The sequence below is a fragment of the Pyrgilauda ruficollis genome, unplaced genomic scaffold (genome assembly GCF_017590135.1).
Source record: "Pyrgilauda ruficollis isolate IOZ18807 unplaced genomic scaffold, ASM1759013v1 scaffold14, whole genome shotgun sequence".
Classification (NCBI taxonomy): domain Eukaryota; kingdom Metazoa; phylum Chordata; class Aves; order Passeriformes; family Passeridae; genus Pyrgilauda; species Pyrgilauda ruficollis.
The window spans coordinates 9771309-9788405 of record NW_024512543.1 but is presented as its reverse complement, the minus strand read 5'-3'; the positions used below and the strand labels follow the sequence as shown (position 1 = coordinate 9788405).

Below are 17097 nucleotides of genomic sequence, written 5' to 3'. Positions count from 1 at the left end.
CCCCTAAAGGAATTCCCTGTTTCACAATCCCACACATCACACGGGGAGATTTGACATAAACTGGATTTGACTGCAGCAGCTATTCAGGGATACAGCTGATGATGAATGCTGTCCAACTTGGAGGGGTCTGCTGCAGACCCAGTACTACATCTCAGCCCTCCTGTAGAAAACTTCTCCCCTACAAAAGCAGTTCAGTAGTATCCTCAAAGCAGCCACTCTATCAAAGAATTTTAGTTTAGTACAAAATTTTATTGATATTAATATTGCAAAACTACAAACGTGAATGTGGAGAATCTGCACAGGCCTGGAGCCCATCCCATCCCATCAACCTCTGGGACAGCAGCAGCCTTGTAAACAAAGTAGAAAAAGCAAAACTTAACCCTTTAACAACAATCTTGAGATTTGGCTCTGAGCAGGGGTATTTGGAAGAAATCCCTCATTTCTGTTTTATAACACTGTTATCAAACATTCTGAAGCACATAGGTATAGGTGAAAAAAAATGCCTAATCATTGACAAGAAACAGCCTAGAACTCTGAAAATAGAAACTACAGAATCAGTAGGTGCCCAGCGCCATACTGTCCTTGCAATCAATGATAGAGACCTCTGGCATCCTGTTCTTTGTGGTTCAGTTAAACAGCTGCAAGCAAAGAACAGGCTAAGCCTGATGTCTTGACCAACACATTTTCCAAGCTTGCATATGGGAGAGCTTGGTATTTCCTAAGATACCCAAGCTATCCATGAATTCACCCCTGTGAACATTTTATCTTTTCAGGATGTCAGTCCTGTTAGCAAATGGTTTCTCAGCTTGGCTGGGCTAGAACAGGCTGGGGACCCTGTCATGAGCTGCTCCACTGCAGACTACAGGAAATGGGAGCCTCTGACAAGTGATGACAAACAGATATGGTAGGCTGAAAGCAGTAACTTCAGCAAGATCTGGGAACATCTTTGAAGTTTTCCTAGTGCCTCAGAAAACGAGTAGTAACTCCACCTGGAGGAACCAAGTACTGACACAACTTTCTAGAAAGGGAGGCCAAGAGGATCAGGGAAGCAACATCAGATCTGGGGAGGAAGGACGAAGTCTAATTCCCCGTATGGCTTATACTGCCCGTTGCCAACAACTGAGTTTGTATGCTGGGATTCAGAAAGGAACAAAATACTAAAGCAGTTCTCTAGATCCTTCTCTTTTTACTTCCTTCCCTGCAGTTTAGAATCACTGCTTTTTGTTTTCATCTCTTACAGCTCCCCAGACATTAACTTAGCTTTTTAGTTTGCTTGTGCCAGGGTTTGCCTGCCTCTGCCCTCCATGTCTGGATGAACTCCAGCTTCCAATCCCGTGTTCTCTCATGGTTCAATCTCGTTTGTCATGGCTTTCAAGAGATGTTCATGCTTCTTGGCTGCCATCTCCTCCTGGTTCCAGATCAGAATATTAAAGCCTGAAAAGAAAAATTAAATACTGTATATCAGAAACTCTACATCAGTCGTAATACCTTAGGCTGTGCCACTTAAATGCCAGAAATTCAAAAGACTTTTTCTAAGGTATTTCCAAAGTATAAAGGACGCAAAAATAGTTATTGCAGATGCTGTGTCCACATAGCCATGGAAATCTGATCTAACTAAGAAATATACATAATTCCTAGTGTCATCTGTCACAGGTCTAAGACCTAAATCTATAGCCAGCTAACTTAATCCCACACAGCCTGTGAAAAGCTGATTAAACTTGGCTCTGCAGCCTAGGAAATGAGATAAACTAAACAAAGGGAAACAGCACAGCCTACCAGGAAAAGGCTTTCCCCCCTCCATTGTTTTCTTCTACTGCTTCATGGATGGCACGGAGTAACAAGCCAGCCCTTTTCTGGGACTAGAACCCACACATTTAGTGCCCCAGGTTCTCTTTACTTACCCATGCCAGAAGCCAGTGTGTCTCCCATAGGGTTAAATTTATTGAGCTGAAAATGAAAACACAGAGTCTGTAACAGCATCACTGCTTACGTAAGTCATAAGAGCACCACAGCTTATATGACAGCAACAAACCATCTGGAAAAACAAGTGTTCCCTAAGAGTATCACAAAAACCCCACAAAGGCCCATGGACTAGCCCACTTGAGTCAGCAGTTTATGCTGGCAGCCGTATCCCATGACAGCATGAGTCTGTCACAAGTAAACTGGATGTGGATCTGGTCCCTAAGCCGTGCCTCTTTCCCAGAGACAGAGCAGTGTTATTGACAGCCCTTTCAGCTGCAGCACTCGGCTCACCGAGATGATCCCAGAAGCATTTGGATCGTAGAGCTGACAAACCATCTCGCCGGTGTTTCCATCAAACACATCCACAGTGCGCAGCTCGTTCAGCGTGTACCCGGGGAACTTGGGGTCTGGGTAGCGACCTACGACAATGAGGTCATAGCGAGGATGCCACGTTGCCTGATCAGGAAACAGAGTCATGGAGAGCTTAGAGAAAGGGACACAGCTCAGCACTGACACAATCCAGACAACTGACACTGGGAACAACTCTTATTATATCCCACCACAGCCTGAGAACACTGCTCCACTGGGAGTTGCAGCAGTGTAAATATCCACCCACCAGTGTAATATCTTGACCAGAAATCAGACCATTTTTGATTTGCAGATGGCTGCTAGCACCAAGCATGATGCTTCTCTTAGACTTAACTCACCTTAATAGGTGTGAGGTGCTGAAATTGTCTGTGTGGATGTGGAATCAGATGCTGTGGTTTGGTCCAGTCTGAAGATGAGTAAACCCTGATTTCATTGTGCTGATCTGTGCTCAGAAGCTTGGCACCATGTGTTGGGCTGAAGTAAGCTAGGAAAGCGGGACAATAAGGCAAAGTTAAGATCACAATTCTGTGACTGACAAGAAATGTAAGTGTCTCATTTTGCTGACTGAAAATCCATCAATAGTTCTTTAATTAAGATGTTAATATGGCTGTATGTCCCAATAGGTAAGACTTGGACAAGACAGACTACCTGTCTCAAACAAACTCAAAACTCTTACAAAAAGAAAGCTGAAACTTACCGTGCTGGGTTACCTAAGAAGAAAATTTATTCTCATTTCAGAATCACAGGAGGAAACATTGCAAAGAAAAAGACTTGCTCATTCAAGTGGAAAGACAGTGGAATAATGAGATGAACACCTGCAGTTTGGACTTCCATCAACTGGTAAAGTTGCACCCAAGAAACAGAGGTTTGAGTTCCATTTTCTGCTCTTATTAAAGGGATTGCCCCAATAAATTCTGTTTTCTAATCTCAGCCACTGCTGCTTTCAAACTCACTTTTAAGGTACAGTGTCACAGTTTGTATGGCAAGTCTTAAGAAGGTGCTGCAGCTGCCCTAGCCACCTCCCTGCCTCTGGCCACACATTCCCAACAGCTTCCTTGCTTTAATTACCATGCAACTTTGAATCTGAGCAAAACCTAACGCTGCCACCACAATAAAAGCTGAGCCGCGTGGACTCTCTGTAGAAATCCAGTGCAATGGAATATGAAATGAAATCCTTAACTCACCTGCATTGACAGGTTTCTCATGTGGAAGCAGATGAAGAAAGTTTGTTTTGTTTTTGATGTTTCTGAGGTCCCAGATTTTGACCGTCTGATCCACAGATGCTGTGGCAAACATCCACTCACATCGGGAGTTAAACTCTACATGAGTCACTTTCTTCTTGTGCAATTTCAGCTTCCAGACCTGCAGCAAACAGAAAATCATGTAGAAAAAAAAAATCAAGATCTGGAATCAAGAAATGAAATTATAATCTACTAGTGCCAAGTAAAGAGGTCTCCCATTTACAGAGTAACAAATCTTCTACAATACACCAAGAGTGTATTCACTCGAAACAAGAAAGGAAAAGAATGACCTTAGGAAATAATTATTTCATTCTAGAAAAACTCTGATCTGACAGTTTATTACAGCTATAAGAAAAGAAAACACAAGCCCAGGCCTTCAGGGAGGGAAGTACTAGTGACACTGTACTAAGCAAGATCATATCTGAAGACCTTAAGCAGTGCCAGCCTTTCACTAGGAGAACGATTTAAACAAACTGGAACGGGTAGAGAAAATCTGCTGCCCTGATAACAAGATGGAAGGAACTGCTTTGTGTGGAAAATCAAAAAACTTTCCTTTAAGTAAAAAAAGTGAGAGAAGATAATAATTGGCTTCTAGAAACATGTCACCAAAGAAACATGAGGGTAGAACAAATATTTCAATAAACAACAACAACAACTAAACACAAGGCAGCCATGAATAAATTTCTATACAAAGTCAGAAGGTTATCTCTAATCTAAAGGCTGAAGCTGGCCTATCCTCTCTAGAATGGATATCTCCCTACTGCAGAAAAGACTGTCACATTCTTTCAGGGGGAAAAAACCTAAGTCAGCAACTAACACTGAATAAGGACAAGTCACTTGGAGCACTTCTGACTCTGCCCACTACTTTCCACAGCTGCCTCTGGCCACAGATCACTGGGTGGCAAATTTTTACAGATATTACCCTTACATGCAGGAGAGAGGACAGTGCCAGTGTGACAGTACAGCAGGCTCCTGAAGCAGGGCCCACTCCAACTATTCTCTCCTCTTTCGCTCCAGACTCAGAGTCTGCCTCTGCCTGCCCTCTCGTGTCCAACAGCAGGAGTGCAATTTCCATCCCAATATTCACTGCACTACTGCTCCGTGCCTACTCTCAGGTCATGGAAGGGTGCACAGCAAAGCAGTACCTCCTAAATGACTCCCATCAGGGCACTAAGTTTATGGAAGTGTGAAGGTTGTTGGCAGAGGGTGCACACATCTTTAGGTTACCCTATAATTACTCTGGCTAGTAGCAAATACTCTGAAGGAAGGGGCAGCATGTGACAGGTAATAATTTCTTTTTTAGAAATTATTACCATTATACTCAACAAAGTAAAATGTCTACTGGGTAGCAGAGGTGGAAGATTTCTCACCACCTAGACAATAAGTGAACTCATCTCCTGAGCTGCAAGTCACTTGCTCCTGTTTGCAGAATCCCTGTAGAGTAGGAAAGCTCATAAGCCATGAAAATTCCTGTAGAGGAGATGCTGCATGGAGCCATACAAACCTCTTCACCAGAAGTGCTGAGCAGGACCACGTTGCCCACATTATCACCTGTCACCACTGCACGGCAGCTTGCAGAAACGTCCACACTGCAGTACCAGCAACTAGAGTGAAAGACAAAAATCAGTGCTGTCCCTACAAGAAAGTGAAGACAGTGGAGTTCTAGTTCACATCTCCTCCCTGACAAGGGAGACTGCAACAGATTGTAACTGCAATCTCCTGCCTGGCGGTATGGGCCTGAGTATCAGGAAGAAGGACAGCTTATCAGTAATGCTTTGTCTGTGACTGAATGTGAAACACCTTCAAAGTCATTTTGAAGTGCTTATTAGGTGGAGTGTAACACATTGCAACAGTGGAACATAATCAAGGCTGAAGAACCACTTGGTGCCTGAACATGAAAATACCTTGGGAAAGATCAGAACATCCTTGGGACTTCGACAAATGTGGAGAAACAGCTTTCAAATTATATTTTCCACAAAACACTGAAGCAGCAGTAAAGACAGAAGCTTTGGACTGAGAAGTTGCACATTAAACCGTCTCAACTTCATGCTTCAGGAAACAAAACTGAATAGAAACTTAACTTATCAAGACATATGTCTTAATGCCAGCTCTCCCAGAAGAAGGGTGGTGAGAATAAAGCTGGGGTCCTTTGGGAACTTGTTGCAAAAGCTTCACTTGCAAGATACATTATTCTAACAATTCAAGGCCATGGAAATTAACATGGTGAGCCTGAAGTCTGCAAAAGGGCCACGGGGTAAACTCAATAAACTGAAACTCAGATTGTGCAGGAATGTTGCATGGCTTTCCTTATGCTCCCTGAGCTGCCAATGACAACAGACTACTGACAACAATAAAGAGAAGGAAGTTACCCTGCTCTTCTCACCTCACACTTCATAAAGTGAAAAGCTGTCAGTATCTGCAAGATAGGAGATGGCATCACCAGAAAGTAACATGGGAAGATGTGGGCAGCATGCTCAGCTAATGTAAAAGCCTATGTTAAGTGCCCTGTGGCTGCCTAGCAACCAGGACTCTAGCTCCAAGCTCCCCCAGGGGACCAGTTCATACCAAGAGTCTCCTAACACTGGCAGAGATGAAGAAGCAACATAGCATTAACCCCAAGGAACAGAGAATTAACCTTGCAGTGCCCTCTTCTCACCAAACATTATGATGCTCATGGCCACAGTCCAGGGCACGAGAGATCACCTGCACCGCTCTGCCCTCAAGATCCTGCAGACTTAGGGTGCCATCACCTGATGCCACATAAAGCTTCTCTGCCTCATAAGGACTGAACTTGATGTCTCCGAGAGAATCTCCTGGCCCTTTCTGAAATACACACAAAGCCAAGAGACATCAAGGTTAGAGTGAAAGTGAAAATCTTCATTCAACAGTCACCTCCTGGTACACACTGTCAGTTTCTCTAGGTACAAGCACTGCTTTCTGGCAGAGCACATACACAAGAACTCTTTTTTTCTAACCTGTTTCAAATCCAAGCACACACATTCTGAGCCTTCAAAGTTTGGGCTGCAAACCTCATTAGCAGCAAGGACTGCTGCTTCTATTATGGACGTAGGACTAATCTGCAGTGAACTACCTGGCTCAGACCATGCTTAGGAGATCACAAGCAACACCAGCACCATTCTCTGCATGAACCATGTAAAGTCTCATAGCCCAGCACCAAGCTTTTCTTACAGAGGCTACATTGACTAGCTCCCTACAGGCTGCTTCCAGTGCTGTATCTGGTCTTTCTCAAGGTACCAACAAGCAGGAAAAGCCAAGTGCAAATCTTACTTATGCAAACCCTATGGCAGGAATGTTATGTTCTGTGTTATGTTGTATTGTCATTGTTGTTATGTTGTTTTCCTCTAGCTCATCTACTCAGCAAAAGTGGAAACCCTACACAAAGAAGAAAAGAGTGCTACCTGGGAGTCCCCAAACTCTCTGGTACTCATGTGCACTCCATCTGCTGCTCACAGAACAACTACTTAGGTCTCAGGATGCAGTTTATCTCTCCTCTTACCCCACCAGTCATCCCAGCATGACTTGGGTTCACCTTCTGCCCTATTATAAGCTTGCAGGTGAAAGTAATCATGAAAGCTGCACTCAGAAAGAATTAGGTGGGGGAAAGTAAAGTGAAAGCTAACTCAAATTCTCTCACTTACCTTCAAGCACACAACTCAAGTAACTAATTGAAGATCTCAGGCTTCCTCATGAGTCCACAGACAAAAAAACAGTCTTGAGAAGATAATTCTGAGAGCTGCTTCTAGCAATTCATCTCCTCTTTTCACTCACTACTGAAGGAACCCAGACTCTTAATTTTGGTATTTTAGACAAGCACCAGAAGCTTGGTGGGACGAACTGGCATGACCCTAATGGCAGGCACTGCTTGAAGTCAGTGGTCTTTGTGGAGAAGCATGGAGAGAACTATGAACTGTCCTGTAAAAACCACCTGACAACAAGCAGCACTGCTAGCAGATGAAGAGGTTAGACAGTCCCCAGGGCACAGAGCTTTCTGATGTGTTAAGAACAGACAAGTAAGGAAATCCACTGGATCCCCACTCACTCACATAAAACAGGAAGTAAGCAGCATCAAAGAGTCCCTCCCCATTAGTGAAAAGCTCTTTCCTACCCACTACCCCATATTGGGAAGAGGAAGCCCAGCTCTCACATATTAGAGACAAACATATCTCTTTTCTGTTTCTCTTGCTCTCTGTAGTGCTTTCTGCCAGCAGGACACAGAGGCCCAAAGCATTACTGTATTCTTACTCCCAGTCCTCGGTGCTGGTGAAGACCCGGACAGTATGGCCATTAAAATCCTGCAGGGTGGTAGTGCCGGCAACTGACGCAGTGTACAGCTGACTAGGGTTAAAAGGGTTAAACTTCATTGCTGTGATGGCCCCTCCAGCTCCCATCTACAAGGAAGGGGATGAACAAAAGAAAAATCCACTGAGTGATGGGGAAGGAGAAAAGTGTGTTCTCTAAGTCTGCAGGCACTGCTATGTCTTTAACAGTAACAGTGAAACACACCACAGTCCTCTAAGCAGGAAAGACAACCATGTCTCTGACATGACAGTTGTCTAAACCAGGAGCTGCCCTCCTGGAGGACAAATCTGAATTCCTTCAGTCCCCAGGCAAGGTACTCCCTTGCTGTCTGGCACCACACTACTTACAAAAAGAGAAAAGTGACTCTGGAATTTCTGGAGGATAGACCTCTCAATGTGTATCTGTCTTAACTTAGAAGGGTGATAAAAGGTACAGTCTTTGATCCTCAGCTGGAATGGAAATGGCTGAATACAGCAATGAGTGGGTATGCCATACATACACACCATTCATTCTATCTTAGTTTCTCACTTGACATAAAGGTACCTTGTTTCTCCCCAAAGATGTTTCTTCATCTGCCACAATAAAAGATGAGCAGAGAAAGATCGAAACCTAAACCAGACAAACTCTCTCTGCCTACTTGTTTCTGGCATGCCTTGGTTTTGCCAGTTGCTGTATTATTTTTCCACTCAGCACAGACCAAGTGCTGCTTCATTATGAACTTAATCACCATGCCTCAGCTCTCCCCAGTGCTAAAACAGTCTGGGACTTGGGAACAGACATGCTGCTGCATCTCAGTCCCACCCATAACTAGCTACTCTGAAACCCAAGACCCTTATGTGCTTCTCACAACAAACCTCAGTTTCTATCTGTAGTATTTCATAGTACTCCAGTTTTCCCTCCCACCCATTCCTCACATACAGAGGCTTACCCCCTTTATGAAGCAGGTTTTATCAAGTACTTCACAGTCCCAAAGGATGATGTCTCCACCTTTGGAACCGACAGCTAGCGTACTGGGGTGGGTTGGGTGCCATTCCAGACATGTCACTCTCCTGTCAAAGGGACTTGCTCTTCGAAAGAGGCAGTATGAGGAAAGAGAATGCAGAAAAGCCAGCTCCAGTCTCTGTTAAGAAGGTAAAGAAAATCATGACTTTTGCAGGCATCCCTGAGATTCTCTGAATGAGGAATGCCGACAATTTCTAATTGTCATTAATGTTAATATGTTGACACAAAATCTTAACAACAAAGCTTGCCCAGGTGCTTCCCACCTATGGATGTTACAGGAAGAATTAATTTTCAAATGAAAGGCACTTGGCTCTATGAAACAATAAACGTTATGGACTTGAAGACTATGTCTGTGAAGAGGAAAAAAATCAACACTTAACCTGACAAGACTGACAAAGTAGAGTGGATACAAGAACAGTATCACAAAACAGTCAGATCGGCAGGTGAAAGTATCACTGTGCAATAACTCAGCTGGGAGAGTGGACAAGTTTAAATATGATTCAAGGAAATACGGAATTAACAAAGGATAAAAATTGGCAGGGCTGGGTCAACCAAAAGGAAAAGCCATCTCAGCTCTTGCATTTTACAGAATTAAGAAACGTAAGGGTGCACCAGACTTGGAGCCACAAACTGTGTATGTGGGGAACTTTTTAGGCTCCTTAAAGTTCCTCTGCTTGTGTTGAAGTTCTTTTGATGTAGGGAGCTGAGATGTCCAACAGGTCCTGAAGGATACACTCCTCACCTGCCTGAGCTGTGCCTGAATGGAGCCTCCCAGCATTTTCTGGTAGACATAATGAACAATGCTGCATCGCCGCTCCAGCTGAGAGGAGAGGACTCTCTTGTTTCTCATCACAAATCCAGCTCCACTGCAACCTGCCAGTGAGGAAAAGAGTAAAACTTACTGATTAGCAACACCTGTCTTGCTCATTCAGTATAAAAAATATAAGAAAATATCTGCATTTTCTGCTACATCCATGAAAAGCTTCAGCCACAAGATAAAAGCTTCTAAATAATTCTTACACATCTAAGGTGCAGCAGCTTCTGCAATTATGGAGTCCCGTGCATCCCATAGGCCGCCAGAGATTTGTGTATGCTTTCTCTTGTTAAACCTTCCTTCTCTTTCCCACAGATTTATCAAAGATAACAGAAAAGGACTAAAGCAATGCCACAGGCGGGTGGTGCACCTCTTGAACAACATAACATTTCAATGTTTCATACCCAAAACACAATGCTGCTATCCAAAGCACCAGCAACTTGGAAATATGCCATGGGAGGTGGTAAGCCCCTGAATACAGCAAAAGAAGAGTCACATGTGTGATCAGCAGGAACACCTGAAAATTTCCCAAGTATGGCAACATGAGCTCCCACACAGTTCCTGAAAAGCCTGCTGTGAATCAGAACTTTCTGTCTGCTCATGCTGTAGCCCATACAGTCTGCTTACAGCACTGTGAGTTTTATTTTTGATAACAGACCTGCTGACGCCTCACCGCCTGAAAACCTTTCTGTTTGGAGTGATTTTTGCTGAGAGCACAGCTTGTTTCTAAATTTTGTTGACGTTCCAAATTTTTGTCTTCAGGGACCTTTATGTAAAATTAGATCTGTTCAGTCCCATGTCTATGATCTAATCATTCCCACAACAATGGTCTGTAACACCCCAGGCAATCTAAATGTCAAACACATTTCTTAAGAAACACAAATGCTATTTTCATTTAAGGACACTTATTAAAAAAAAACAAACACAGAAGACTGAAAACACGTGTATCATCCTATATGATTAGAACCTAAATTAAATCTTTCTTTAAGGCAATGATGGAAAAAAGCACACTTATTTGTTCACATAGTGAGAACACTTGTCACACTTGTTGAAATATGTACATAAATATTTCTATTCTAGCTCCTTTTTTTCACTGAAGAATTGGTATTCACAGTTCCTTCTTTAGAGGTGACAGAAATTGAGGGGTTTTTTCAGATTCCATTTTACAATGAAGGATCATTTATTAAGAAACAAAGCTTCAGGCCTTTTTAGAATCAGCTGAAAGAAACCCTCTAAAAAGGTGGTTTAATTGTAAGAAACGAAAACTGCCCTATATGGATCAGGAGAAAAAAAAATTCCAAACACATTCAAACTGGAACACAGAATGGGAAAGCTCAAATACAAAGGTCTTCATCTTCTTAAGAAAGGGTTAAGGGAAAAAATATGATTAGCCTCACTTCTCTGAAGTATCTTACAGGAACGGCAGATGCTTACCAAATACAAAAATCAGGTCATGAAGTTACAATAAAATCATGTAGCTACGTTAACTACAGAAGATGTTTTAACTGTCTGCAATTATAGACAGAACTCCTTTCAAACAGAGCATTTTGCCTCCACAGTCACTGTTCACCCTGCTAACCCCCAAGTTTGGACTTACAGACCACACAATGGAAATGTGCAAAATCATACAACCCCTGTATCTCTGACTTTTGAAAAACACTTCAGTAATTTCTGGATCCTTAAGCCAAAATTGTATGGAAAACACAGAGTATCTCCACACAAGGCAGTAACCCTAGTGTTCTCCTAAACCACTGGAATTAAAGGATGGAATTAAAGGTTTTATCTGAGAAAAGAAGGCGGAGGGGAGACCATATTGCTCTCTACAACCACCTGAAAGGAGGCTGTAGCAAGAGGGGAGTTGGTCGCTTCTCCAAAGTAACAAGTGATAGGAAGGAGAAAAGGGTCTCTATTTACACCAGGAGAGGTTTAGACTGGCTATCATGAAAAATTTCTTGACTGAAATAGTTGTCAACCATTGGAACAGGCTGCCCAGGGAAGTGGATGAGTCCCCATTCCTAAAGATATTTTTAAAAATGCGTAAATGTGGCATTTAAGGACATGGTTTAGTAGTGGATTTGGCAGTGCTGTGTTAACAGTTGAATTCTATGATCTTAAAGGTCTTTTTGAACCTAAATGATTCTATGAAGTTACTGTATATAAAGTCTAGAAAACTTCCTCAATAAATGCAAAGCATTAAACTTTCCAGTATATTAGAAATTAATCACAACTCCACATTACATCACAAATCTTTAAGATTTGGTCTTTTTCGTAAGTTAGTCACTACAGGAAAAAAATTCACATGAGGAGAAGTAATTAAAGGAATTCTGTCCTTTATGATCTGAACAGAGGTAGAAAGTATTCCTACTAACTGTAGCAAAAGTTAGAACAGGGGAAGAATGGGGCTCAAATACCAGTTCAAACTGGATGCTGTGGGATACCAGTCTTAAAACTAACAACTGCATTCATAATTGCATGAGAGTAAGAATGTATTACCAAGACTGGTCTGTCTGACACCAAAGCAGAGGTAATACAGGAACTCCATAAAACTTGGCCACCCTCAAATGAGCTGTAACAGCATCTTCAATGCTCCAGGCTTTTATCAAGGGGTACAGAGTCTCATGCACACACACTCACTCGACAAAAACTTGGAGGATGTAATACCCCAACACAAGTCTGCCTATTACTTCAACATCTAACCCCATCTGAACACTCATGTCTGAACATGCTTCTTGGCATTCTTCCTTTTCAACTAGTCAATGCCTGTCATTTGCAGTAATTCTGGTAAGAAAGAATAAGATTCTGAGGAAATGTTACCGATTTTCCCTGAGGGTTTAGATGTTTTCCTCACAAACAACTTCTTCTCTTGTTTCTCATTCCCTCGTTCTCCATAGTCCCGTTTCCTCTTCCCAGCTGATTTTGCCTCTTCTGGCCAATGCTGACATGTCCTCTCACGCTTCTTGTCCTTTGGCTGGTTCACTGGAGCCATTCTGTCTGACCACTGAAAGCAAACAAAGCATGGAAGGTAAGACTGTCATACACTTCTAACCAGAGGACAGAGAGGAAAAGTGGAATGGAACATATCCCAGTTAGTCTGAAGGTAGTGATTAGACCTGTATCCTCTTTCATTGGGATGACACTAGCTTTTTGTTGTTCTCTACTGAAGAATAAAATCACTTACTATTCAATAAAATCTTCTTTGTTCACATATGAAAATTAGCGTATCCTAAAGCACTAGAATATGTTTTGACAGAAGTGCCTCTACCAGACTTTCAAGCCTGAAACCCAAAGATCTGCATAAAGTACATCTGTGAAACCACATAATACCCTAACTGTTTTTCTGGTAGCTCACACTGAGCTCTTTAGATTCAGCTAAGCAAAAGGTCATAATTTTTATGACGATGGCCAGGGCTGACTGGCCTTGCAACAAATGGGCTCAGAAGGTACTTCCTGCATAATGGCCACTTTTCCTCACAACCGCCACCTGGTATTTGGATCGGGCTCCTACACTACCTGGCAACCAGACGGGAACTGCTCTTCTGACGGCGGTGGGATTCAGCCACTCGTGTCCCATGTTATGCCGGCCACAACGCCACCAGGCCCCTGAGGAAAAGCATGGGCCTCCCACGGCCTTCTCTGCCGCCAGCGGGCCGTGCGCCAAACGCGCTCCGCAGCCGCAGCGCCTTCCCGCACAGCATCCCTAGGCTGAGCCTGTGCCCTCGGTGAGCTTGTTTAGAATTCCTGAATGGCCGTCACGGATATCTGCCCACGTTAAATACAGCTCGGCGGGCACGGCGCAGGCTCTTGGCCAGGCTGCGCCCCTCTTCCGGCACGTCCGGGCCCGGCGCGGGGCCGCCCCGCAGCCCCTGGCGCGGCCCGCTGCCCCCGCGGCCTGGGCGGGAAGCCCACCCCGCTCTCACCTGCGCTCCCGCGGCCTCGGCTCTCCCGGCGCCGCCGCGGCCGGCGGCCGGCACTGGCCCCTCCCCCGCGGTTTCATAACCAGGGCGGGAACGGGGGGGCAGCGGCTTCGGTCCTGCCCCTGGAGCGGCACCGAGTTCGCTGGCCTTGGCGGCCCCCGCCAGCCTTCGCCGCAGAGGGGCAGGGGCAGCGCCATCGACAGGGGAAGGCCGGGGGCGGCTCGGCGTGCTTGTCTAGCCCTTGCCCGCCTGCACCGCTCCTACCCCTGCCGGCCTTCCCGGCCATCAGCACGTGCAGCACCTCCGGCTCCCCGGGAGCGAGAGACGGCTGCGAGGGCCAAGCCGGCCTGAAATGCGCGGTCCGTCTTTGCCTCTTGTTTATTTGATGCAGCACGTAAAATCATATGCCCCTCATTTGTTTGCAGAGCATCAAATTGTCCTATTAAAGCTGTTTGGTAAGGTCCCCAAACACGGCAATCAAAAAAACAACCACCCACCATTTCCACAAGAAAATTCACCGGGTGTTAGAACACAACAAGAACAATAGCATCAACGCCATCAACAACAAAAGGCGCTTCAAAAGCTGATAACAAAGTCCTGTCGAGAGCAGCTCAGAGAGTACCAGATCCTACATGACGAAGCTGACAAGAATGGGGAAGGAAGAGCTTTACCATGACAGAGGGAGGTACCAGCACTTCCCTCCGCACCTGCAGAGGCTGCTGTCTGCCGACCACATACCGTGGAGAACCTTATTCCTCATCTTTGGAGCAGTAAGGTCCCTGGCTTCAGGCCTACCAGTAACTATGCTGAGTAATTAAGGTACAGTCATCCACACAGGAGGCTATGAACACTGGTTCTAAAGTAGCTGTACACAGCCATGATTTCTGTAGGGTTTGGTTTCAAGTGCTACTATTTTTTGCGCTGTAAATATAGTTACCTATGGATTTTCTCACATACTAGAAAATGCACGTAAGAACTCCCCAGAAAAAACAACAAATACTCAGTCTCTATGCTCTTTCTCTGAACAGTTGTATTAGTTGCTGTATCAGAATGCCATACACAAAAATGATAATCACTAATACAATCTGGTTTTGGACATACACATCAAACGAATTAGCAGATCTTAAAGTCTCATCAGGCACTTTTGTAATACACAGCATTTGTCTTAGAACTGTACCCATTAGCAAAAAAAACAGTGTAAACAACACATTTCCATCTTGGAGCTATCACTGTTAGCATTTTTTAGAAATTGAATGGAATAGAAAAGAGTAGAAAAGGCTATTACCTATGGAAGGGACCTACAGTGAACATCTAGTCCAACTGCCTGACCACTTCAGGGCTGACCTAGTCAAAGCGTGGTATTAAGGGCATTGTCCAAATGCCTCTTAAAAACTGACAGCCTAGGGCATTCGCCGCCTCTTCAGGAAGATTGTTCCAGTGTTTGACTACCCTCTCTGTAAAGAAATGCTTCCTAATGTCCAGTTTAAGCCTCCCCTGGTGCAGCTTCAAACCACTCCTATGCATCCTATCACTGGATCCCAGGAGAAGAGATCAGCATCTCCCACTCCACTTACCCTTCTCAGGAAGCTGTAAGGAGTCATGAGGTCACGCCTCAGCCTGCTTTTCTCCAACCTAGACAAGCCAAACTCTGGACACAGGTGAGGACTTCAACACCATTCTTAAATTTTGAGTCCCAGAACTGCACACAGTACTCAAGATGACATCACATGCTAAATGGAGTGTTTGTGTCAATGACTAACACCAAGTTTGATTTCTCTCTAGAGAATCATGAGATATTTTTGTAATTGTTATTCACTAAGGGCAAGAACAGCAGACAGTACACAATTAATGCACAGAAAGAATGCCACTGGCTTGATGTCCCATAGCTCAATGTCTGGATGGTACTTTGAGCAAGCAAGAGAAAGACTAATTTGAAAAAATATTTTTTCATGTATTTACAGTCTCTTAAAACTGCAGTATGCAACAAAGTCAGAGGAGTAGAATTCTGCATGGGCAGGATATTAAGCTTTTTTTCATTATGCCTTTTCTCAGATTTACAATTATGTTGAGGCTCTGCCTCAGTTATAGGACATGGTTCCCTCTCACAGAATCAAGTTGTCGCATCACTAGGTCTGGAAAGCTATATTGTAACTAAGATCAGCTTCATCAGTAATACCATTAGGTGTTCTGCCTCCTTGTTTCCAGGATCTTTGTCCAAAGCATGAATAACTTTGGCTGCTTTACCTAAATATACAATTATATACAAATTTATAAATCATATACAAATATATAAATTATATATACTGATGCATATATCATTAGAGTTCCTAGAGTTTGCCATGCAAATGAAAACATGCCTATATTCCATGAAAAAGTAAAACAAAATATAAAACCCTAGAGATGAAGGAGCAAGTGTCATGCTGTTTGACCTCCTTCTCTTCCATGACCATTGCTAAGCTGCCCATACCAGGAAAATGAACAAAAATATCACTATCATTATGACCTCATTTACCTGAGCACCCTATCTTCCCCAAGCCTTGGGGGACAGGATTGCAACAGCCATGCATTTAATACTCTCACCTTGCAACCAGCATTGGTTGTGGCCAAGTCCCACATGGGCAGATCTGTCTTAGACATGCTATCTTAGATGCACATGGGATATTGATACAGAAATCAGCATGCAAACATAACACAGGGCAAACACTGGATATAGACTATTAATGGATGACAGGAGTTTACCTTTTTTGACCTTCATTAATGTACATTAATTTGATAATGGAAATCAAACCCTCAGAACTTAATTGAATTAGGGAATATCTATGCCAAAGAATAGGGTTCGGTTTTGTTTTAGTAAAAGACAAAGTTGTTGCTTATACTCTCAACTGTGATTAACTCTGAGGACAAGATAAGTATCTTTCTTCACTTTTTTAAAGGATACTCATGGTGACACCATAGGCAATGACCTGTCATGGGTGTCTACCTTCCAGGGACCCTATGCTGGTAAAAGTGAACAGAGGATTGGTCGCAGAAGAAATTAAGAGGAATGGTTTCTAATGTCCACTTTCTAACACAGAATTTCACTGTATGTGAAGGGCATCAGCACAGTTATTTTCTGGCTCTTATGAAATTTAGGGCACTTGTAAAAATGCCCAAGTACTGCTCCAGAAAAGTGGAAGATTTATGGCATACTCTTTCCTCTCTTCCTTCTGCAAGGCTCTCAGTCTTTCATTTTTCCACCAATTGAATAAACATCACTACAAACCTACAGCTGGTCCTTGGAATTGTGTCCCAAGTCACTTGGAAGCAGTCAAGAGCAGGCAGCCCAGTAAGGTCTCATAGTGCTCCTTGTACAAGCCCTGCCCCAGGGGAAACTGCACTCGGAGACTTAAAGATGAGGTCCGGATTATTCAGATAGCAGTTTTCAGAGGAATGGAAGAGTGACTGAAAACAGTTAGCAATATCGGGCTGAAAGAGA

The 17097-nt window shown here is 43.7% G+C and overlaps 1 protein-coding gene across 2 annotated transcripts; it reads right to left on the bottom strand.

Annotated features, from left to right (window-relative positions):
• Positions 1 to 71: 71 nt before the first annotated feature.
• On the bottom strand, positions 72 to 17055 carry DDB2 (damage specific DNA binding protein 2). Of its 2 annotated transcripts, none has more exons than XM_041459706.1 (11): positions 16885 to 17055; positions 12523 to 12706; positions 9637 to 9767; positions 8821 to 9012; positions 7836 to 7981; positions 5077 to 5176; positions 3516 to 3693; positions 2670 to 2815; positions 2254 to 2418; positions 1902 to 1947; positions 72 to 1434 (listed from the first exon to the last, which is right to left on the bottom strand). In XM_041459706.1, the coding sequence occupies exons 2-11, from the start codon at positions 12692 to 12694 to the stop codon at positions 1343 to 1345; spliced, it is 1368 nt and encodes a 455-aa protein (XP_041315640.1). In that variant the 5' UTR covers positions 12695 to 12706; positions 16885 to 17055; the 3' UTR covers positions 72 to 1342. The 2 variants fall into 2 exon arrangements, with proteins under 2 accessions (XP_041315640.1, XP_041315639.1); XM_041459705.1 differs by lacking the exons at positions 7836 to 7981; positions 16885 to 17055 and adding exons at positions 6229 to 6395; positions 13626 to 13676.
• Between the last annotated feature and the right edge of the window lie 42 nt (positions 17056 to 17097).